Consider the following 24226-nt stretch of genomic DNA (forward strand, 5'->3'; position numbering starts at 1 on the left):
GGATGAGTGCGGCAAAATGTCACGAGCACGGCCCGCTCTAGGATCCTCTAGGAGCCCTAATACTGCCTATCTAAAATCCACGGACCGTAGTTTCCCCAGCCGCTTTGGGCGACCTCCCATGTGCTGGTCGGGCGGTTTAACTAAGTGAAACCACACGGCTCATTAATTCAGACTTACTAGAAGGCACGCACCTCTATTTCCACGTGAGCAGTTTTCTTCGGTCAGCTAAAAGCGAAAAAGTGCTAGGAAGCAACCGTTCTGTGGGCATGACTCATCACGCCAGCGACAGTCTTCTCACTGTTTTTGGGCCAGCGCGGAGCACCACGACACGATGAGACAGCAGCTCCTCCCTATCTAGGAGCCGAGACGGGGCGCGTAGTGGCGCTTGCCCGGCACCGATCAGGCGCGGGACGACCGGCTGGCTCCCTGATAGGTTCACAGGCGAGCCCAGGCCTCATTCAGTAGTACCTATCGGTCACCCCGTACAAGGTACAACGGGCGGTGCGAGCCCCCTTGCTGAATACTGATGGCCAGTCAGGCAGCCCGGATCACAGCCAAGGGCCACGTGAATGTCAGGAGCTTGTCGAAGGTTTAATGTGGTACAACCGATCCGACCAGGCCTACTGTGGCACTTCCGTGTATTCTGCTGACAAGCGTCTTTACTACGTAGCGGGGCTTCCTGCCGGCACCATGAGTGTTCCTTACACTCAAGGAAACACGGGGTGCGCTAGCAGCAGCCATTTGCTTGGCCATGCTTGTTCGCTTTCCAGGACCCGTTGTGAGCGCCCGACCAACGCTCCGGGCTTACAAGCAGCGTAACATGTCTTACCAAAGCCGGTGAGCTTTGCGGTCGATCCCGACCTGCGCCGGGAAAGCTAGCGAATCCAAGTGCTTTCTCTGCCTCTTCGTGCTTAGCCCGCATGAATTCGGAGGTCAAGCCTCCATTCGCGACGTGCTGCAACTGCAGCTGCCTCCTCAGGCCTTTCGAAATCATCGTTTCCAGAACGGCGGACTCTCCTGCCTGCGACAGCAAGCGTTTGCTTCGTGAGGACGCCTTTAGCCGGCTTGCGGGCAGGCAAAACACTAGGGCCTTGCCTCCAGTTTATCGCGCCTAGTCTTCTCCGCGTACCAGACGGACGCTCTCGCTTACTTCCTTATCTCCGTACAGTCGCCTCCGATATATAAGCACAATGGCACGTTGCCGGTTGCGAGCTTGGCTCTTTCACTCGCGGGCCTGGCTGTTTTTGTCTGTTATTTTTCCGGTTGTCTGTGCTGAAAAGCCCGCTGAGCCGCCTTCGGCGGGGGTGGCGTCCTCCTCCACGGCTCCGGCTGAGTCAAGCAGTTCTGTACTTCCGGGCGCGAGGTACCAAAATCTGTCCTTTCTCGACAGCAAAGCGGAGCTCTCTCCTGAGACCAAAGCCGTACTTGATTCCCTCCTCAAGGCGGACAATGACACACTGACTGCATCATCAAAAAACGAGACCGATCGTTCGCAGAAGAGTGTGCCAAGCGGGGAGGGGCGCAGCTCGGCATACTCGGCGGAGTACGATTATGGTACCCCCATCTACGGCCCGCCTCCCCCTTCCCCAAGCTACGCGCCCCCACACGTCCCTCCTTCCTCTGCTACACCGCCATTCGTTCCAGGATGGGAAGACTCTGCAGAACGTGAGTGTCTTGTCCTCCTTCAACAGCAGGTTCGTATCATCGAAAGTATGAGTACCATTCAGTTTGTAGCTTTCTTCAGTTAAACACGGACAGCAAGCATGCAACGAAGGGCGTGCCCCAGAGCCCAGTTATGTTTGGCATCTGAGCTGAAGGTGCGAAGTTTCTTCCTGCCAAGACAGCCGCCGGGACAAGTGTCGGAACTGCAACCGATTTGTTACACAAGACGCCCCGGCCGTGATGATTTCACTTCACATAGTCTACTGAGGTCAAAGGCCAACCAAGTAGTGACCTGGGTGACTAGCAGGAGCAGTCAGGGCCGCGCTTCAGCCGAATGCTTCAACACCGGACACGACGACGCTCGAGTAGCTCAACCTCGTAGGCGGGAGTCTCTTGTCTGTCGAGGGTGACGGGGGGGACGAGTATTGCTCGTGTGTCCTCTATGTTGGCTCCTTGTGGTTTGGTCGTCAGACTTTTACTACAATCAACAGGAAGAGTATGATAAGGCGCGTCTGAAGTACAGGGACGCGCAAGTCATCAAGGACAAGGAGGAGTTTGACTTCATTGTCGTAGGATGCGGTTGCGCAGGCTGCCCCCTAGCCAGTTACCTTGCCTTAAAAGGAGAAGGTGAGCCCCTACAGGCCTTTGTAGGCTCCCATTTTACTACCGTGTACGGCAGCCATTCTTGATATGCCTGACTGTTTTTCTTTTCTCTTTGTCCCTCCCGTCTCCACCTTTTTGTCAGCTTTTGTGACCTTCATATACGGGTGCCTGGCAAGGCATTTCGTCGCTGCGAGGGTGTGCCTTTTCTAGATGATCTCACCCGAGGGAAATGTCGCCGACCCGTCCCCACTGAGCCCGTGCAGCAATATGTCTCACAGCTCTATAGCTCGGGTACTGGGTGCGTAAGTATCACCGCATCAAGCCAATATCTCAGCTAGAGTTCGATCCAGGACGCTGGTTCAGGCCAAGCGCCGAAGCAGCCAGCGGACGGCGCCAGCAGCACTGATCAGACAAATTCTTCTTGTATTGAAGGTTCATTGCTGGTCAGCACGCGAATGTGTGCGATGCACGAGAGCAACGATAGGGTCGTACAGATGCATGGTTTTTTTCTGTGCAGGCCGACGGGTACTCGTTTTAGAACGAGGCCTTGAGAGGACGTTTGAACAAGCGCCAATGGCCATGACTGTATATGGACATGGTAGGAGCCGCGGGGGACATTCCAGAGAACACACCCTGGGGGAGCTTCTCTGCGAAAGCTCCGCGCTGCTTTCATGCAGGCCCTGAGCCTTGACAGACCAGTCTGATGTTGTATGCCCTGAGTNNACCGCTATCTAAACACAACAGTTAGCGTAGCTGTAGATAAATGCTATATCAAGAGTGAATCTACTCACCATCAGTTTCTTTCTGAACAACAACTTTCACTCCATAAGGCAAAGTCGCCCAGTTACTGCAGTGCGGACCCAGTGGAACTGCGTGGTCGCGTAGGCATTCTTATCCAACAGCGGGGCAGCCCGGCCGGTGGCCCCTTCCTGCAGCTGGGAGTTTTTTCCTTCCCCCCTCCAAACAGAGGAGAACATAGGCTCTTCTTAGAGACAAGCCGCGCGCAAGCGACTGCTGGGGAGTGCTGTGTGACGGGAGACTAAGATAATGCCTGCCTTTTCCCCCACGGTGGTTTCCCCGTTGCAGGCATGGCCGCAGCAGACCAATCACTCTCGCAGCCTTACAGCACACGAAGTGGTGTGCGAACTCACGTTCCTACGGTCATGGGCGGGGGCACTTCCACTGACCTGGCTATATATGTGGAAGAGACAGAAAACTACTTCAACTACATGAACAAGCGCTACCCCGCTTACAAATTTCACTGGCCGACGATTCAGAGAGTAGGTCTGCTCACATCTTGAAACTGATTGAGGGAGCCCCTCAGCGCTCTCTCAATCAGTTTTAAAGACGGCGGTGAGGCGTGCATACACACGGACGAGATATAGTCAAACATCGCTAGATAATAGATAGGTTGGTAGACAGTCTGGAGCGAAAGCGCTTCAGTTAGATTTTCGCGAGTGGAGCAGCCTGGCTCGCCTTACACACATATTGTAGACGTGGAGGGTATTGTACACACGTACCGCTACATGTCATAGGCACACATAGATACATACAGAGGCATCTACTCCGAGACATATGTTGGAGCAGGCGTATAGGTAGGCTGTCTCCCCTTGCAGTTCCAGCGGTGAACTATTCTCCCCTATAATCTGCAGCACGTACTGCCGGCCCTTTAGACTGTACGGAATCTTTAATTCCCGTACAGTCTAAAGGGCCGACCGTGCGCCCTTGCAAGAGTTTCTTGCTTTTTCCACTTGCACACTCTCTGTTGTCAGGAAGATTTGGGGGAACCACGAAAGAAGCTGCCACGCGCCTGCTGTGCGAAAGCTGCGGTTATCTCAAGGCCCTCGGTCTTCATGTTTCGACCTCGTTGTTCTACAGAAACATCTTGTCTTGTTTGCGTGGTGCGGTCCTCCGCAGGCGTACAGGTATATCCGTCGGATCATTGCCAGACGCATGCCTTTCGACAACTACTTCGGGCTGCGATATCAACAGGCGCTGCGCTGGAGAGGGTACAAACCTGTTGGGGGAGACATCCCTGCTGGGTACTCTTCCTCACTCCAGGTAGCTACCACGGGTGACTGAGGGGAACTGACACGGTCCCGCACTCAGATGGGGGGCTAGCGTTGCCAGAGCCATCTTGCTGTAACGTGTTTTCTCAACCTAAAAGCACAGGCGGTCAAGCATACTCGTCACACTGCGCCGGGGGGGGGGCGGGGTACAGCACGGGCCTCACGTGGAGCTTCTGCGAAAGGCGGTGGTGGAGGGAAAGTTGGTATCGGCAGCTTTTGCGTGACGTTAGCAGCTTGGTCGGAAGCATGAATTGGCACGTACGCCGAAGTCGATGGTAGACAGGAGGTGTTGAACCAGCGTTGACCCCGCTTCACAGCGATCAGGAGTGACTTGAGTTGCGCCCTCCTATCTTCCGTGCGTCGGTACTAACTTTGCAGATGGATAAAGTCTGGAGTAGTTTTACCCTGTTCGACATGAACGAAGGAGGATTCCGTCGAGCGTCAGACGTTTTTATTGACGAGCTGCCGGACTACGCTAAAAGAAACATAGTCGTACGGACGCGACATAACGTCGAGGTACTTAGTTCGAAAGGGCACATTCAGCCCATGACAGCTGCCCACACACTCCACTGCGTCGCCCGCATCCCCGGCAGAGAGGTTGTCGACACAGCTCTGAAGCGAAACAGTGTTTGTATTCAGGTGCCCGGTCGCAGATCGTGCCTCTCCGAAAATACTCGGACGGGCTGTATTACGGGTAGGGTACCCTCTCGACTGCTTAATAGACATCAAGCCTTTGAGCACTGGCTTCACTTTGTAGGTTCGCGTTCTCGGACTCCGGTCTCGAGCGGATGCTCCGGTCCTGCTTTCTCTCCGCGGAGGTCACCGGTTTTCTTGCCGCGGTGCTAGGACAACTCCTTCTTTCTGAACACTTTTCACTAATCCTGAGCTCGTGTTTCACAGTGTCCTCAATCATCGTCAGATGAGTCAGCCTACGATGGCAGCTTTCGCCACGTGAAGAAGGACCGGAGGTTTCGCTCTACATGCGTAAAGATCTGTGATGGATGCCTATGGTTCCCGGAAGTACGGGCTTCACTGGTTTGGGAGCCATCCTTGGAGATCAGTGCCCGTTTACACTGCGCTTGCCTGAACGGCCGCGGATAACTCTACGTGATGGCCTCGTCAATAGCCGGGGCTACGTCGCGGTAACCGGCAGAAATGTTGTCCGATGTGTTGCTACTTTGATGCAGTGGATCGAATTCGACCTCGACCAAAGTCCGCCCCGAGCTCGCTGTGTTATTTATCGTCCCACTGCATACGAAGACATCAAGCCTCAAGGAACAAGTTTCGCTTCTTCGCTCCCGTCCAGCAGCGCCCGTATGTTTCTCATAACAAACGTTTGCTACTTATCCAGAAGAACAGACAAGTTGAACGGTTTGGGGTGAGACTCGTCGGCAAGGAAAATGGCTTGGTCGTGCGCCTCTCGTAGTTTCTGAAACTTCTTTCGATAACACGCCTTCCACCGGATAGCCCCTGGGCCCCCCCGTCAAGCATCTCAAATTCCATCGTGAATGGGCGAAGCGGGACCTGGCGCCAAAAGTCGCTTTTCGTGTCTGCGTTGGACGTTGCAGATTGGGGGCCGTGGATTGGCACATTCTTAGCGCCGAAGACAGTCCTTTTGAAATCTGGAGAGCTTGATGCATCAGATGTTTTTTTCAAGAAAGAAGCTAAGTTCTTCCGCAAGGTGTGCGTCAAGGATCGGCGTGGATCTCAGATTATTCTTAGTGCCGGAGCCATCAACTCAGCAGTCATTCTTTTCAGATCGGGTGAGACGAAAGGAGGTCTTTACTGATTTCGTGGCGGGGCCGCATCCATCGAGTGCACTTCATTTTCGAAGCGCTTAATTACTTTCAGGAAGATCTGGTTCTCTCCAGTCTTTCGTTGCAGCTTGCATGGCTCTCCACGTCGCCCTGTCCGAATCCCGAAACGGCCGTCAGTGGAGGCCCCAAGCACACTTTGTGTCGTGTTCATCGTTCGGGCAGTCAAACTGTTTTAGGCGCTTAGCTTTCTCCACGTGGAGAGTGAGAGAGCCTATGTTCTAATTCTACCCATGTCCGAACCCCCCGCGTTTAGATACTTGCGTGTCCCGCCGTTGGCCTGGCAAACCATACCTCGGCTGAGATTGTCTTCTTATCCTCTCTGGCTCAGGTGTAGGACCGGTACCTCAGCTGAAGAAGATCAACAGTCCAGTCATCGTTGAGCACCCGACTCTTGGTAAGAGCCCTGCTTTCTAGAGTTGAAACGACGGAGTGATCCATCCCTCGCCCGCGTAGAGAGAGCGCAGGCTTCCCTTCTTCCACCTTGAGGATCAAACTGGCTTGTAGTGAAGTGGCTCAATGTTGCACCGGGCTTGAGCCTCGTCACCACTGTCCCGAGGTCGCATTCGCGGGTTGCTGCCTCCAATGGTTTCTGCAATGGATTTTGTCCCCAGGCCAGAAGTTCAGCGACCGCGTGTTTATCCCTGTTAGCGGGTTTATGAAGCATTACGCAGACGAGCTAACTCCCGTTCCCTTCGCGCCTGTGCGACGTCTCTCTGGACTTGACGCTTCTTCCCGTACTACGCCAGCGCGTAGCGCCCGGGGGCCCCGAAAGGGAAAGCAGCAAGAGGACGACAACAGGGATTCTGTGGAAGGAAAGAAGTTCGGTGGAAAGGCCCGTAGAGCGCAAAGGGAAGAGAGTGACGCTGATGCTGATCTTTCCGACCAAGCATCACAGAAGGAAGAGGGACACGAGAGAAAGATTTCCGCAACACACCTGAGAGATGAACTAGATGATGAAGATGATGATGTTGAGGCACCTGCAGAGGCGGGGCCTTCCTCGCCGGAGCAGGATGATCTCGAGGCGGGTACATCTCCAGCTCGGATTTTCCTTCCGGACTTGCAGAAACCCATCTCCCCAGAACTGTCAGGCAAATTCCTGGATGTGTACTTCCCTCAGAAGGGTCGGCTTGACCCCCCACGTGTCTGTCAGGGCTTAGGGCTTAAGAGGGGAGGACCTCCCCATGGATGCGACAAAGAAAATTACAGGTACCTACATCGGGCAAAAGAAACGGAGACCAAGTCTTGTCGCTCCGCTTGCATCGTCGTCACTGCTCTCCCATCGTCGTCACTCCTCTCCAGCGAGCTGATGTGTCCTTTCTTTCGCCGTAGAATTCAATGCTGTATCTTAGTCAGGCAGCGCGAAGGGACAAGCGGCATCTCATGCCCTCTGTCCGGAAGAGCTGCTACAAGATGCTGGAGGGGCGGAATCAGCTATCCGATTGATTTGAGAAACACTTGGACGCGAGAATGCATGGGCAGAAACAAGGGAAAGAGCACCCCGCGAAATGCATCGCATCAATTGCTTCTGACTCAAAGCACCGGCAGCCCACCCCGCGGATGGCTTATTCGGAGACGCCTGACGTACGTGTCTCCGCAGACTCCTGCAACATAGCTCGCAGCAGCAAGGCACTTGTCTCTTCTTTATGTGTTGCAGTATAGGCCGGCGGACGCTTACATGTTCGTTGATGGTCGCGGAGGAGATGTCCGGAGGCCGGGCACAGGAGGGCATCATCTATGCTTCGCGTTTTATATTCCCCCCGCTCTTCAGAAACGATCCCTTGATCGATGCTGTTTTCGAGATTCTGCAAGCCTGTGCTGAGTACAAAGCGCCTTACGGAGTTGCAGCCTTCAAGCCTCTTTGCGCCATTGTTATGCCCATCACGAAGTGTCTGCGGTAAGCTCAGCTGGGAGCACGTAGACATACATACACCTTCACAGGGAACCATTCAGTGCGTGTGAAGTGGATGATGAGTCAGCTCGTGTTAGCTGAGCCAAGCTTGCTTGCTAACCAATCAAAGTGCAGTCTCGTCATCTACTGTTTTTCTGCACACCTCCACATCGCATGTTTCTGTGGGCATATCAGAAAGGCATTTGCTAGTTTCTACTTCACAGCGGAGCCCAAGTCTCGCGGGTCCGTCCGGCTAGCTCCCAACGGCATGGTTGAGGTGAACGGTGCCTACCTGAAGGACGAGCAAGACCTCTTCGATGCTGTTAGAGGGGTATCGAACCTCATTATGGCCATGAATGGCGACGCATACAAGTAAGTCTGAGGCATGCCTGGAAGCTTCACGACCTCATTAGGAAGATCTCTACCCTGTATCTCTTCCGTATGGCCCGCTTCACATTATGCGCGTACAGGGATTGATGACGAGGTACCTTCCGGTTTCGTGATCTCAGCGAAACTTAGGTAACCATCTCGCACAGCCCTTCGTTGCAACAGCCCTGGTGCTGCAGCCAGCAACTGGGTTGCTGACTGCAGCACCAGGGCTGTTGGACAGCTTACTCATGCCTCGGCTAGCCTGCATGGGCTCTGTGTTGACAAGCGGCTTCCTTTGGACAATCACCGCTAGCTGACGTTCCCAGCGTGTGGCGATCTTAGGAGATCTCTGGCACTCGAGGAAGCCTCTATAGAAGGAAGGCTTGAGTTTGCGGCCGAAGAGCCTCTTGCCTCCTGCATGCAAACATACACTTTAGTGTCTGCCGCTCTCTTGTTTCTTGGCTTTCATACTGTGACATCACTATCGTGTCTCCTTTCTTCTTTGTATTATAGGGGTGTGGTGCAGCCAGCAGGATCGTTTTCCTGCCCTGTCACCATTTTGAACGGTTTGCTGGACCTTATCCTCACTATCGCGGGCACCACGTCGATCTTTGTAACAAGGCCAGGAAACTTCGCCCTCGTAAGCAAGGCTGTGGTTGCTTGGGCTGAGGTCACTTCAGTCGACCGCACTGCATGTATGTAAGACTGGACCTGTTTTGAACAGTCTGGGACAACTCAGTGGGCGTGTGTAGATCCAAGTCTCGACCTGATCCCTCCTGTACTAGCTCGCGGCTTGTGTCCACGCTGCGATGCGGTGTCGGTAGTGCCCCTCCTATTCAGACAGCGAGGGTCTACTTGTCTGTTATCACTGTTCAACAGCTCTTCACCGTCCGAGTGTCACTGATAGGCAAAGGCCGAAGTAGTCGGGGCCTTCGACAAAGAAGCTCGGGGCCCGGACGACTTGACGTCTTTACAGACATTCGGCTTCCTAGTGAACAACTAAGTCATCTCTCCCTAGCTAGCACTGTGTTTTTCACACTTTTGCCTACTGTTTTTTGAGTGAGTGTGCGCGGTTCGTTTCCGATGAGCAGATCCAGAAATTCCTTCAAGATCTCTTGCCTCCCAATAACAGACGACTACGGCGGTTGGTGGCTGTTGGTGACCATGTAAAGGCACGTCGTTTGCAAACAGCAGACCTCGGCGACTTGGAAGAGCCCGCAGACTACATACAGGAGGGCATGAACGAACCGAATAAATTCGTGCTTGAGGACTACAGTGAACACGTAGTCGAGAACGTGGACGAGAAGAAAATGGAAGAACTAGGCATCAAAGAAAAGTTGAAGGAGGTGAGCAGCAGGCAGCACTGCGCAAGTAAACCCCATTCTCTTGTAATTGTTGGGGAATCGATAGACACCTACCTCATGGGTAGAATAGACGTATTCTAAACATTCCTGGAGAGCTGCGAAAAAAATGGAAACACAGTTTGATCAGATAGGTTGGTTCTACTGTGTCGTTCCCCTGCTGTAGGCAGGGTTTGACTTTGAGGCTTACAGAAAGCACCTCGATCCGAACGAGGAAGTTGACAAGGATATGGTAATTTCGGATTCAGCTAGCTGGTTCACTTCTCGTCGGCTCCAGGAGCAAATGAAAGACCCTCAGCTAACTGAAAGAGAAAAGCAGACTGCTCGTCGCCTAATGGAACTCCAGAGGCAACGCGAGCAACAGTACGGAACGGACACACCCGTCACACCCGACGCGAAACCTTCGTCGGAAACTTCGGACGTGGAACCCCCGACGGAAGGTGACGGTCGAGACGGAACTCCTGAGTCTGACAGTCTGGCCTTTGAGGTATCTGTTGAGGAGCTCGAAGAAGCTAAAGCCCTTTGTAAAAAGCCATGTGATAGTAGTGAAAACAAGCCGTGCCCAGCAGCCGACGTCTGCTGTGCTGCGTTCAACAATGCACTCTGCATTCGGACGCCCGATTACATTGAGCTTGAGCGCCGACTTAAACAAGAGTTACTCGAGAATAGCTCCGTTAGCGCACCACTTCGACAAGCTAGAAAGACTGACACCAGCGGAGATGTGCGAGCTACGACTTCCCGGAGTGAAAAGACAACCGTGGAGACAGAAGGGTTCTTGGGAGCTTTGCCCGATGGGCTTCCCGACCTACTGAGCTTTGTTCCTTCTCAAGACAGCATGCCTCCTCATCCTATCCTTTACGACAAACGCCCCCCATACGACTTCCCTACGTATCTCAATCCCCCTAAACCCGAAGGGTTTCCAGATCCCGATATGTTTCCTTCCGCTCCGCCTCCAGGAACACCACCACTCGACATACTTCCTTATACCAACAACCAGTGGGCTGCTACGTACCCGCCTAGGCTACCAAGTAAGTAAAGAGCAAAACAGTCATCTCTTGACGAAGGGAGCTTTATCCTTGTGTCTTAGTACCTTTCACAGTTGATTGGAGTAACTGACACCGGAAACGCTCCAACGGATAGCTCCCGAGGTAGATGTGTTCCTGATAGGAGTTCCTTCATTATCACCTGCTGTGGGTCATCCGTCCGTGCTTCGGCAGTCCGACAAGACACTGAATCTGCTTGCACTGCATCTGTGGAGTCGCCTTCGGTTTGCTGATATGAGCCTTCCAGAGCAAGCCAAGTGTTGGTGTAGCACCCCACTCCATGCTAAATAATGCACGTATATTTTACCGACTCTCTCAGCTGAAGAAGCAGTGTAACGGATGTCCCCGCTTCAAGCCAACCGTCCGCTTTTCTGTTTTGGCTTCTACCTCCAGACCCGTACAAGCCAAAGGAAGTCGCCAAGTACGCCCTGTCGTACATGTCCAGTGTATGGCACCACTGCAACACTGCGCCCATGGGAGAGGTTGTTAACTCCGACTTTGAAGTTATCGGGACTAAGGGCCTCTCTATCATCGACGGTTCTGTCATGAATCAGCTGACTCGTCTTAACCCTCTCGCCACGCTTCTCATGTTCGGCGTGTAAGTCCAAGTTTCAATTTGACACCCGCGTATGCTAGACTTCACGCACCCGGGGTTGAAGTCTTAGGCATATTACTAGGCGTAGTAAACTGAGTACACTTTTGGAGTAGTGGAAACCGCGTTGGCGACGGTGGAGTGAACTGAAGGTACAGTTTTCCGGATGTCTTCATCGGCGTCTTTTCCTTGACTCTGTCTGTCCTACTATCGCAGCTACGGAGGCATGAAGAAGCTAAAGAACGCGGGGGTGAAAGACGTTCTGCCGCCTTTGTATCCTGAGCACTAGTCTGCCGCAAATCCGGAGAGGCAACAGCTCCGAGTTGGCTCGAAGTGATGAAGTCGGCATCGCCCGCAGTAGCTCGCTAGATGATGACTGTGCGTTTCTGAAATCAAAATTCTCAGGCAGAGTGAACAACAGACACCGAAGCCTGATCACGTAGAAGCGTCGGACCTCGCGCGTTCGTGGTGGTGCCAAAATGCTCCACTGCAACTTTTTCCGGGAGTTTTAAAATAGGCGACCCCTCTGTTTTCCGAGCTCGCCTTGCTTTAGCAAAGGTCTTTATTGTAGCATACAATTTCACAGCAGCAGTCGGTCTCAAGACGAGACCGTTAGCGGCCTCACCAAGGACAAGTATGAGGCCTGCTTGGTTGCACACAGGTTTCCTTTTTATTGGGACCCTTCACTGGGATTGTGAAGGCGCCCTTTCCCGGGTCTCCCCGTCCATTCGAGTTGCTTACCGTTTTAAGCGCTCTTTGTCCTGCCACAGGTTCCTGATTTGAGTGATCTATGTCGGGCTGGATGTCTTGTGGTTGAGAATAACCGCTCACGGGAGACGTGTTCTTCAGTAACAGAAAAGCTAACCACAAGGTCTTCACGCCGTGACCGGACGAGGGGCGGCAATAAACTAGACTCACGCCTACAAAGCGCCCGTAAAGGGACGCAAGTCAGTCGGTGGCTAGCAGAACCGGTCTACGCATGGATCGCACGCGGGCAACTGTAAGTTTAGGCGATACAGTCCTGTGCTACCCACGTGCACTAACTTCTCAATGACAGTAGGCAGCCATTCCCGGCGCCGATTTGACGCGCACCACAAACCTTCACTAGTCTACCTTCAGCTCATCGCCAACAGCTCACGTATACTCTCACTGGCTTACGGGCCATGGGCATTAAAGGAGCGTCGGGAAACAGTACAATAGGCATTGAGAGGCATCACTCGCGTCCTTAGGATCTCCCGCGCCTGGCGCTCTGACAACTTGCCGTGTTCGCGTTGAATAGAAACACGAGTGGGCATGTGTGTGAGCTGCAAGCTGATATTCTGCTTCCCTGCCGTCTGGTCATCTACCAAACATCGCTAAGCAGCGGACCGTACCCGCTTTCAATTCAGTAAAGGGATCAGCGTCATATGCTTGCCTAAGAATGCGACCAAAGACTACACTGGGACAGAGACTGAGACTCATCTCGAGCACAGAGCTCCGCATCCTCCTAGGAAATCACCAACTTGCTTGGATCGATTTTCCCTGCTGAGTCCTCGGAATCCGAACCATCCCGGCTACAACCGCACCGCGTCTCAGTCAGTTTCCGGAGGGGCCACCGGGAGCGTGAACCGGCTGATGAGAGCAGGAGTGCATACGAACGATGCAAGCCCAGGGCTGACACATTCCCGACATTGTTGAGCTTGCCTGGGACGGAAAGAACTACCACTAAGAACCGCTGGTTGGATAGTAACAAAGCAAGAACTGCATCAAATCAACGAGCGACCGAGGTTGTTTCAGGTGAAAAGCGTCAACCCGTTTGCCACGAAAGTCGCGAGCTCTGCCTCACAAGTGTGACGACGTTAACTCGTGCAAAGACGAGACCCATTTCCGAGAGAAGTTACTTGTCTGTATTCACAAGATTCCTCTTGTCACTTTCGTCTCCGTTTCCACCCCTCTGACTACTAGTCACACCAAGCGACGTACGATGGTGCCCCTGGTATTAGACATCTTCGGGCGCCGTCGAATGCGACCTCAGCTTTCGCTGTTCCCGTGCTGCAAGAGGTAAAGCAAGACAAAGGTCCTTCGTATCAGACATCTGCCAGCGTCGTGTCAGCGTCCTAGGATTCAAAATGTCGTATGAAAGACAGGTTTTCCTTTTCTCGGACTAGCTTCCTCCGAGTCTGGTTGACGGGCTGCAGCACTGGACCAGAGGAGAAGCTGGACGACTCGTGACACAATCTGGCTGACTCATCCGAGACAGGAAGTCGTGGGGGTAGGGATGAACAAAGCAAAAGTGTGTTCTTTCGTCGCCGGTCGTTGTACTCTGGCAGATCTCAGAAACACCAAGTCTTTCGCTCCAGCGGCCTCCCATCAAGTGCAGCTCCGACGTCTTAGGAGACTCACCTAGAGCGAACCGTGCGTTGAGAAGCGTCCTTTTTAAAGGCTGTGCCGCACAAGCAAAGTTGAACGGCAGCACCGAGGTTAAAGAAATCTGCCCGTCCACGCTGGCACGCCACCGGCTGTTCTGGCACAGAGACGGGCACTTGGACCCACGCAGCAGTGGGTACAGACACTGCAGGGTGCGTATCTCAGCGAGCACTACTAACAGAGTCGCGCATGTACAACGAGTTTTCTACATACCTAGCTGAGCGGCATCTATGCCGATCCTCCTGAATACAACGCCGTGCTTGGTACAGGCTGCACCGCATCAGTTCAGACTCTAGCGAGTTGTATCTTTCCTTCCCTCTTCACAAAAAAATTGACTGACGTAGCTTCCTTTAGATATCCAAAGATCTTGCCATCTATTCTTCTGTCACACGATAGCCTTCTCCCCGCGGCAGACATGCTCAGGAACAGCGAGTGACACGTCAATCCCGACTTGTTCCCTGACACCCACTTCCTCATTCTCACCCGTACAGAGCTCTGTCCATACACTTCACGCCTCACATGGCTACGTTTGCCTACGCACAACACATCCCCCCAGTCCTCTCGGGACTGCTGAACTCTTACTCCGATAGATTTCCTTGGACATACCGCTAAGACATCTTTCCTGTTTTCTTTCTTCGCCTCAGCACAGACTCTCCGACACACCTCGTAGAGCGCCGCATCTCCCCTCTCTGGAAATAACTCCTGAGCTCACAAACGGGGCGAAGTAAATGGGCGTCTTTCTTAGAGAGTACCCTCCCAAAGAAAAAGGAAAAAGTTGCGGAGAAAGGCATTTCTCCGCCAAGCAGCTCACGATGTCGACAGCTTCCAGACCGGGGCCCACGATCTAAGAGATAGTACAGAGGCCGAAGGCTGGGCTTGTGCGCCCCTACTGCCGGGAAGGGTTGGATGGAGGCTGAGAGTTTGGCTGCTGCATGCATGCTACGACGACGACCTTATAACTTTACCCACGTGTACATCGACTTCCCTGCGTGACTTCACAATGGTTGAGCCAAAGCAAAAATGCTAGACCCCCTTCTCATCACATCCGGCAGCACGAGTGCGTTTTTTCCTTACCCTGAGCTGAGAGTAAAGATGTGCGAAGACGACATCGTGAGGCTGAAGTTTACGAAGTTGCTTCTCCTGTTCCTCAAGCAGTTCTACTACGTCCTCTTTCTTCGGCTTCGACTTAACCTCTCGAAAGCCTACACGAAACTTTAGCGACACACAAGACAGAACAAAGAGACAGAAGACCACGTCCACGACGAGGGGGGGCGGTCAAGCTCAAGAAAGAAGAGAGATCAACCTGTTTGAAAGCTCCAGTGTACAGAGCACATTCCTCCTTTCTGATGCTCACTGCGCCCAGAGATCCAGGCGGAGAGGCAGAGACAAATGACCGGTGCTTTTGAAACTAGTCACACAAAAGCGCGTGATTATTGTTCGCCGCTAGTCATGCCTGTGTGTGCGAGTCAATCTACTGGATGTATACATATATATATATATATATATACATATATATGCGCATGTATGGGGATGGATGATCAAGGAACTTCAGGCGTGTAAGCGATGTGAGAAGTCACCGTCTTGATGGTCTGTGGAAGGCGTAAGATCCTACTGGGGCTCACATAAGGAAACTCCCAAGGTATTTAGAGTTGGCTACATGAGGAGAAGGAAAGGAGGTATGTAGATATAGCACATCAGCCCAATCTTATCAAGATATACTCATTTACATAAGCACTCCCTTTCACTTGTTTCTTCTTCTTATTGCATGCAGCTGCGCACGCGCATGAAAAGCTCTCCACATGGAGACGGATTTTGCTTGCACATACACACTACAACATGTGACGAAGAAGCATGAGGTGAATACACGATCGAGTAGATGAGAAATGGAAAACGGGACGTACCTTATCTTGAGGCATGGGCCGCAAGGGCGGTAGACACGCGATGTGTCTATTCACCCGGTGATATCGCCGTTGAAGATGAATCTTATCATCTGCACTAAGAGTAGCTACAAAGTCTATACACATCATCCACAGCGGGAGCAGTCGGAGTACAGCATTTCTCTCAGAGCTCATGTCTCCTTGCCTTTCACTGATAGCACGGCGGGACAGAGCTTTCTTCTGTTCTCTGTCGTAGGAAGGACTCCACGGGTAGTGTCCCGATGCCTTGTGAAGCATCTGTGGATATAGCAGGAATGAGTGAATGAGAATCTCCTTAGCTCTACAAGGTCTCCCTCTACATATTTATGTCTCATGCCAGCCCTTAAGGTCTACTCCATGAAGAGAAGGGGGACCATCGTACCACACAGAGGGAAACTCATAAATGGCCTGTTCTCTTGACGGAGGGAGGGACGAATCAGAAAGTCACCTGTCTTACATATGTATCTCGCGACAGTACGGAGAGGTCGTATAAGCAGGAACACTATCAGCTTCATATATGTCAAATAAAAATATATGTTCCGAAGATCGATGATAAGATAGAGAGAAGAGAAACTCTCAAGCTTACACGCCTTCTGCACATACCCCCATGCACAGAGATATAGTGAATGAAGGAGCTTCTAGATTCTCGGATTACCTTAGCAGATCCCGAAGTCTGAGGCACAAGTTCTTGAGAGACAAGGCAAATACACGAGAGAAGTCTACGGACATACACATACATGGGTGTATACACAGTACGTACATGCGTCATATCTAGACTTTCTCACACGTACGCGTATGAGCATTCACCGTGACGCCACGAAAGAAGCTTGCTGGCCGAAGGCTCAGGAGGCCTTTGCAAGAGGTTCACAACAGATAGAGTGGATACAATCACGTCCTTCTCAGTGTAAACTCAGTCCCGTAGAGAGCAAAGGGTTTACATCTTGTCCGCATCTTTCTCATTTAAAAGAGTTAGAAAAGAATAGAACGGCAGGAAGACTTCCTACCCCTGTCTGTACACGTCTCCGCACACATAGCAAGACGGAGCCAGCCTGGTGATTGAATGTGAGGAAACTTGAAGCTAGAGTGAATAATCAATGACTCGACAATACACGTTATAAAGACCCACTGCCTTCATAAAGGCATGCAGACAGGCAGATTACGCAGCATAAAGGAGCTCAGGCCTTGATGATACACATCACAGGCGCGAGAAGTAGCACAGGGTATCACATCTCCATGTACACTTGCGAAGGACAGGGATTGGGAGTGCGCGCGCTACCTGCTGCTTGCGATTCTTTTGTTAACTTCTTGCATGCCGCAGCCAAATGAAGCAGTGAGGGTTGACGGTTTTCACTCGAAGAAGGACTTGGATTCTCCGGCCACAATCCGTAGGCGTAAGATGAACTCGACAACGCTTTGCTCTTCGCCGGCTTATTAGCAGAGTTGTCCTCTCGTTTCTCTGAAGAAGGTGAAAAAGCAGGATCTGCGTCTACATGCTCGGGTTCTTTGTGAATGCCTTCAGCAGCATCGATAGTAGCAGGGTCGCCTATCTCATCCGCGAACAGATCACTTGAGGTGGGGCTCGCCTGTTTTCCCTGTGTAAGTCCCTCATCCTTCTGAGGTGTACGTACACCCTCCTTGGAGGGCGTGCATAAACCTTCTTCACGCTTGAGAGGTGACACGGATGGAGGAGCAGCTTCACTGGCCAAGGAGCTCTCCGCAGAGACTAAAGAAGGCGGTGGTACAGAAGAAGATGACAATGAGAAGAAAGTTTGAGAAGAGGAAGAAGGTGATGAGCAGGAGGGATAAGAGGACGAAGAAGCACATGAAGCAGCTTGACAACCTGTAGGAAGTGTGCCGTCTGAACTGTAGAATTCGTTTTCGGGAACCGAGCTTTGTTCTGTTTGAGATCTACAGGTGTCTGTTTCATCTGCCGCTATCCCGCCTGATAGTGGAGTATGTTTCTCAGCCTCTTCTGTCCTGCTCCCATTCTCTTCCTGGTCTCCTTCCGTGTGCTGCTCTCCGGGTTGCGATTCCATATGCTGTTGCTGCACGCCCTCCATATGTAAAGTCGTTTGGTTCTCACTGTGGCCCTCTGAGGGTGGCAGGGAGTCTGCCATCTCGCTTTCTAATTCGTTCTCGTTTGTTGCAGCCATTGGAGAATTCTATCTCATAAGCTTTGGTCGTAAAGCATTCCAATGCAACAGACGTATAAAAAAAAATGTGACTGAATAATGATGTGGACAGCGAAACATCCCGCCGGCGCCCGCCTCTGTTCTCTGTCTGTGTCTTGTGGCAGACGGGTACGAGATAGTGATCCAGAGATTATGGAGGGCTCATTGCTTTCGAACGAAGTGAAGACGCAACGAAACCGTACAGGTATCTAAGTCAGGAGACAAGAGGATCGGAAAATGAGCGATGAAAGACGTATGGGAGTGCGCAAGGGAGGAAACAGCTTGCCGCGCGTCACCTGGCGCATGCGTATCAACAGCGATATAGCTGGTTTCTAAAAAGATGCCTAAAAGTTACGCGGTGTCTCGGGTTGAAGGAGACACTCAGTCACAACGTTGGATCCAGGAAGTCTACGCAGAGGGATTCGCGCTTTGACGATACAGCTGTAGATGTGCATGAGTAGAGAGGCGCCAACCTGGGAAGAAGGGGAGACTATCATCGTGATGAATAACGCTCTGCATGCGGTTAACCACTACACCGGACACGTAGTTCCGTGAGACTCTATTAGTCGGCTTGCGGTTGGGGCCGAACGAGCTACTCGGGCGGATGGGTAATCGATTGCATGTCGTCCACTGATCAGCGCATCAAGCACACCGATAGCTCCGAGCTTTCTTGTAGTACTTTGTTCTTTCCTCGCTTTCAGCTCACCTCTCTCCTTTCTTGTCACTGCAGTCAAGCATTTCATCGTGGGTCAAACTCAAGAACAGAAGGACAGGAAAGTTATGACCACGGCTCCCCCTCCCTCCCCATCTGCGCCTACGGATGTTGTCCTCGAATACGCTTCTGTTTCGGAAGTCACCTTTCCTCCAATGAACCATCAGCGTGTTTCTTTGGCATCTCCGAACTAGTCCAAAAGAACAATGCCATACTGCCTTCTCTCTTTGTTTCGCTAGCCTGTTAGCTCACTCCTCTGCTGCATGCAGCTCTGTGATAAACACCAGCCGATTCTCGTCCTCTTGGTTTCATACACTCCCAATTGAGACTGCTTCACACTTTCAACGGAAGGTTACGTTTGTTCCCCTGCCCCCGGCTTGGATTGCATAAATCTCTGCTTCGAATCTCTCAAGGACCACTGACTTGGACGTAAGAGCTCTGGTGGGTGGTCTCAGGTCCGTTAGACGAAACGTTCATGTCCGTACAGAAGGAAAGAAACCAGTGGTATGGGTATGGTGGAGTACATTGTATTCATGTTGCACTGCGCGTTCGCTATTTGATGACGCTGGCTCTTCTTTTTCAAGTTTGATCTCCACCCTTTAGCCTTTCTTCGCTCTTCGCTAGCAGATGAACTCTCTTTCTTTCATAAACATTCCTCTCCTCCAGTTGTCATCTGCCCTAGGGACCTGTGGAGAGAGAGTGACGGGTTTCCGCCGAGGCAAGTATGAGGAAAGGCAGGGGACGTTCGATGGAGGGCCCTCGTGCCTCTACCCTCATGAAATCCTCCCCCACAGTGCTGGGCAGTCGGCGATTCTCCGTGGTGTCTATACACCCGAAAGATAACGGTCAGCGCGAGTCCCCCTCTACATCATCCTTAGTGTCTCGCAGACGTCTATCTCCCCTTCTACCTTCTTCAACTCCGTTTGAATTGGGTCTCCTCCTTCGCTCAGGTCATTCAGTCTGCGTGCCCTCAGTCTCGTCTCCCTTTCCTTCTTCTCAGTATCACTCTCAGTCTAGCTTTGATAGGGTCATTGGCAGGATGGTCCCTTTGTCGTCTCTCCGTTTCATTCCCTCAGCGTATGCTGAGATTACAGAGAGGCCCTCCTCTCGTTCTCTCTTTTCGTCAGCAGGTCAATACGTCTTTGAAAGTATCTCGTTGAAGAGACGCAAAGGAGCCTCTTCAACTTCTTCTTCTTTGTTATCCACCTTACAAAGGACGGGGTGTTTATCCTGCCCTAGCGAGATGGCCTCGACTAGTCGATGGAAGAAGACTCATGCTACTGGCGATGCCTTTTTTGATCTACCAAGAACCTCTGCATCAGCATACAGTAGTGAAGCAAATGGCGATCGCTCTTTGCTTTCCTGGTGTCTTTGGAAATCTTTCTTCTCGAGATATGTGGGGATTCTCCCCTTTCGTTTCTCTTTGGACGGTTTTCGTTTGCAATTTCAAATCTTGTACACGTTACTATTTCTCTTCCTGTCCTTTCTATCCCTAATAAGTCTAGCTCCATGTTCTCAGTATCATTCTCCTTCTGCCCGCATGCTAAACCATGCGGGGCAGACCGGTCTACAAAACCTTAGTCAGGTCTCTACGCTGCTACTTCCTCATGTTGTTTCGGCTCGAGCAGCTGATACAACGGATGTCTCGACTTCAGCTTCTGAGGGGGAAGGAGACAGTATATCTCGTCCAAAGAAAAGAGAGAAACCTCTTATTCCACCATATAACTATCAAGAAATTCTAGACGAGATTCAAGATCTTGCTTCAAGCTATCCTGCTCTTGTCAAACTCCGTGACTGGGGAGCCGAGACAGGCTTGAATATCTTCATGGAAAAGTAAGGTTGAAGAAGAGACAGTCTTCACTTGGTGTCTCTCTCAAACCAGGTGGATGGGAGAGAGGGTGAGGTCGTTTAAAGATTTGCGATACGCGTATTGGGTGTTATAATAGAGACAAGTATATCTCTATGTAGACCAAGGAAGACCTGAAGGACATTATGTTAGCTAAAGAGTCTGTAGTGGTTGATCTAGAGGTTATATACCCTAAGGAAAGATATCCCTACCCGAGAGTCAGCTATAGTTGCCCGAGTGTCTTCTCGTTGATGAGTACTTGGTGTGTAACCTGCCTGTGTATGTTACGATCTCCGGTGTATTATACACGTCAAGACAAGGCCATATTACGAGCTTACATTGTCCCCTAGTGTATGTATACATCCGCTGACACGTGGAGATCTTGGTGTTCCTGTGTATAGCTTAACAAGTGTGATAGATTGCAAACGTTTCCTGTACGTGTGCTATCCGTTGCTTGAAAGGCATAGATGGATGCATGCAGATCTACACACCCGTATATACAACTCTCACAAGGGGTCGGAAACTGAGAGGGACGGGTGGATCAAACCTACTCAATGGCCATCTGTCAAGAAACTGAAACGGTACATATACAATACTTGTTTCATAAGACGATTCTCCACATCCATGTGTAGATAGAGACCTCTTGGCTTCCTTTTTTTCTCCCTCTCTCTAGGTTTTCATGCGGCAAAGATATGAAATGTGAGCTTCCTTTACTAGAGGTTGGGAACTTCGACGTTCTTTCTTCTTCAACTCCTACTCTATTCTTTAGGTAAGAGAATAGAAAACACCAATGTCCTCTTTTCCTCTTCCACTATCTATCATTACGAGGATGGTTTTGCCCATGCATGCGCGCATGCAACCACACTCTATTCTATATTCCCTTCAGGAACATTGTGTGGTCCCTTCGGGGGTGTAAGAAAGCTAAAACACCTCAGACCTCTTTCTCTGCAAGAAAGCCCCCTTCCAGAGTTGCCAACCAGAGTTTCGCGTTTTCGCGGATAGGACGGTCGTTTGCTTTTGATACAAGTTTCTTCACAGCTGGTATACATTGGTAGAGATAGCGCTGTCACTTTCTTTGGCATACTTCCTGTGTTTCTATAGAGAGACGGGAGGAGCTCAAGGAGCAGAACTCATTTCAAGGCCATGATCTGTACAGGGAACGGTGTAGATGATGTCTACATGAATGTCTTGCCCAGGGGCGGTCTATCCGTGTATGTAGGAAGGTATATTCGCTTATGTACCGAGGATCATGTTCTCTCTTGCACATGTCAGCCATAGCATACGTGTACATATATGCATATATATACAGGTGCACACACAGGTGTTGGAGATACCTGAGTGAGAGAGAGATACGGAGCCGTAGTTTTTTATGTTTAGAGACTGTATATATGTAGATGGGGAGGTACATATGGCCGTGGGTCCTCGCAGTCCTCTCTTCCACCTTCCTGGTCATCCCGTCAAGTGGAAAAAGCAGTGTATGATGCGTCACACTCATCTAACTACGGTTAAGTGGCGTAAGAACTCCCCTTGTGTATCTGATAGGAGTAGAAGAGGCATCTCTTGTTCCTTTCTATTTTAAACAAGGAAGAACTCCCTTCCCTACATCGCATAACAAAGGGGGCTGTCCCTACCTGTACATGGTGCCTAGTGATAGTCTCACTTCACAGTTCATCTCATGTTTCCCTACGTCTGAACCCTCTTGGCGCATGGATGTGAAGTGTATGTACATCCCACCTCTCATAGCATAGGCTATCTGTATAGATGTTTGATGATGTTTTGTATGTGCTGGGCAATTCTACACAGTGGAGCCATACACGGAGACGAAAGAGCTGGACCAACAGCAGCCGTTGAACTTGTCCGTTATCTCTGTGATCGATATGGCGTTGATGGAGAGGTGAGATTATTTTGGGTCTCAAGCACATTCTCCGCGCACAGGTCTTTAACTCTTCTTAACTCCTTCTCGAAGTGGATTTCCTATCAGAGCCTTGTCTACATATCTCTCCATTTTATACACACACATATACCTCCGGATATCTACGTATGGTATGTATCTATGTATAAACAACGTGTATATCGTAGATACAATCGTATATATACATGGTCATCTCGCAAGTCTGTCTACATTCTATGTGTACGTCCGTGTCTACGTGTGTACGTATCTCTGTGACATGGCTGTTTTGAAAGACAGCGACGAATGATAAATGATACATACCTCTATACCAACTCTCCCCCCATGTCGCTATGTAAAAAGCCTTGCGGAGGAATCACTTTCACGTCCCTTCTCTGGAGGTGTATCTACAGATATCTCTCTAGGTATCTTTTTCTTTCTCTCTCTCTTTCTCTACAGGTGACGTATCTGGTGAATCACCGGCGTGTACTAGTTATGCCTTATCCCAATGCTGTTGGCTTTGCATGGAACTTCCGAGCGGAGGTTAACATTGACGTCAACCGAGATTTTCCATATCAGCGTCAGGCTGATCAATGCTTTCGCTCTGTTGCGGCGAGGTGAGGAACCCATCGAAAGCCATCATTCAACTCGAGTCGGGAGGGATGCTCAAGTGCAAAAAGCCCAGGAAGGAAAGAAGCCGCTTGTCTTGTGTTGCCCCTCTCCCTTTGGGAGAAACGTACAGTCCTTCTTTGCATGGAAGACGTCTTTTGATACATGCATGCACTTCAGTGTATGCCAGCCGCATGCATGCTTGGAACTACGCTTACCTGGCGGTCGTCTTTTTCATTGTTGACAGAATATGCGGATGTATAGATAGGTAGATACGAGGTGATACACCAGGGCAAAGAAAACGGGGGCAGGCCTAGGCTCAGGGTGTCCGTACAGATCCCGCATGTAAAAGAGTGGAGTTGAATGGCCGGTTTCTGCTTCTCTATGGGGTGGGACTTATAAGGACTCTTGTATACACCTGCACACGTACGTTCTGGTATATGCCTATCTCTATATATATCAACACATGTGTATAGGTTTAGACTGTTCCAGCCAGGCGAAGGTACCCTAAGGCGGCGTCCGTTGTCCTGTGCACTTGCGTGTGTTTGGATTCATTACCTAGACCGTCTAGAAGCACTTGTTCCTCGTAACTCTTATCTGGCTGTATCAAACCTTCATTGTCCCCTTGCGACTCCTTGTGTGTTTGCTCCCCTGTCTGTCTGTTCTTTCCCCCTCCGCTCTCCCGCCCGGTCCTTCTCCGTAGAGCCATCAATGAGTTGTTCCGTAGAAATCTTATTATTGGGGGTATAACGTGGCATGGAGGCATGCGCGCTCTTTCTTATCCCTGGGGGTCACTCAACCATTCACACCAGGTAATCTCCGAAAGAAACGGCCACCTCTTGCTTGTTACGCAGCTCTCTACCCCCTTCTATGCTGCTTCCCCCCTCTCCTCACATGAGTGGCATGTAGAAAGAAGGTGGTATATGTCGTATTATACGGAGAAGTCGATTTTAGTCGGGGAGTTTCCATAGAACGAGGACTACTATTGATGCGTAGGGCCCAGGATCAAGCTCCCTATTCAGTCCTACCGCACTCGTTTCACTGGAACAACTTAGTAGGAGGAGAAGATCCAGTAGCTATGGCAGAGGGGGGAGATTCAGCTATATATTTAGATCAAACTCGAGCTCTAAGTCCTCATACGGAGGGGTGAGGTGATACTTCATTCTGCAATGTATACATCTGTCAGCACTTCCATTCGACAGTCCTAGCCTTCTTCTCCTCTCCCCCCCTTCTCGCGACTGTCCCACATACGAGTATCATCATCCCCCCCCCCC

General features: G+C 51.1%; 3 protein-coding genes across 3 annotated transcripts in view; 2 read left to right on the top strand and 1 right to left on the bottom strand.

Moving 5' to 3' along the window:
* Positions 1 to 478: 478 nt before the first annotated feature.
* CSUI_000421 (oxidoreductase) lies at positions 479 to 12326 on the top strand. The gene is made up of 17 exons (XM_068060655.1): positions 479 to 1665; positions 2134 to 2289; positions 2783 to 2863; positions 3352 to 3545; positions 4183 to 4326; positions 4713 to 4850; positions 5522 to 5648; positions 5903 to 6097; positions 6480 to 6545; positions 6763 to 7357; positions 7806 to 8045; positions 8235 to 8411; positions 8922 to 9048; positions 9500 to 9754; positions 9936 to 10797; positions 11206 to 11410; positions 11621 to 12326. The coding sequence occupies exons 1-17, from the start codon at positions 1191 to 1193 to the stop codon at positions 11691 to 11693; spliced, it is 4110 nt and encodes a 1369-aa protein (XP_067927377.1). The 5' UTR covers positions 479 to 1190; the 3' UTR covers positions 11694 to 12326.
* Positions 12327 to 13073: 747 nt separating this feature from the next.
* Positions 13074 to 18339, bottom strand: CSUI_000422 (uncharacterized protein). The gene is made up of 6 exons (XM_068060656.1): positions 17003 to 18339; positions 15712 to 15824; positions 14885 to 15022; positions 14417 to 14512; positions 13787 to 13826; positions 13074 to 13435 (listed from the first exon to the last, which is right to left on the bottom strand). Exons 1-6 carry the CDS (start codon positions 17877 to 17879, stop codon positions 13383 to 13385), a joined length of 1317 nt encoding a protein of 438 aa, XP_067927378.1. The 5' UTR covers positions 17880 to 18339; the 3' UTR covers positions 13074 to 13382.
* Positions 18340 to 18591: 252 nt separating this feature from the next.
* CSUI_000423 (zinc carboxypeptidase) overlaps positions 18592 to 24226 on the top strand; it is a 20508-nt gene continuing 14873 nt past the window's right edge. Inside the window, exons 1-5 of the mRNA XM_068060657.1 lie at positions 18592 to 20442; positions 21129 to 21224; positions 22259 to 22349; positions 22803 to 22960; positions 23656 to 23764. The gene's annotated coding sequence lies outside the window, so the exon portion shown is untranslated. The remainder of the gene's footprint in view (positions 20443 to 21128; positions 21225 to 22258; positions 22350 to 22802; positions 22961 to 23655; positions 23765 to 24226) is intronic.

Source organism: Cystoisospora suis (genome assembly GCF_002600585.1).
Source record: "Cystoisospora suis strain Wien I chromosome Unknown contig_174, whole genome shotgun sequence".
NCBI lineage: Eukaryota > Apicomplexa > Conoidasida > Eucoccidiorida > Sarcocystidae > Cystoisospora > Cystoisospora suis.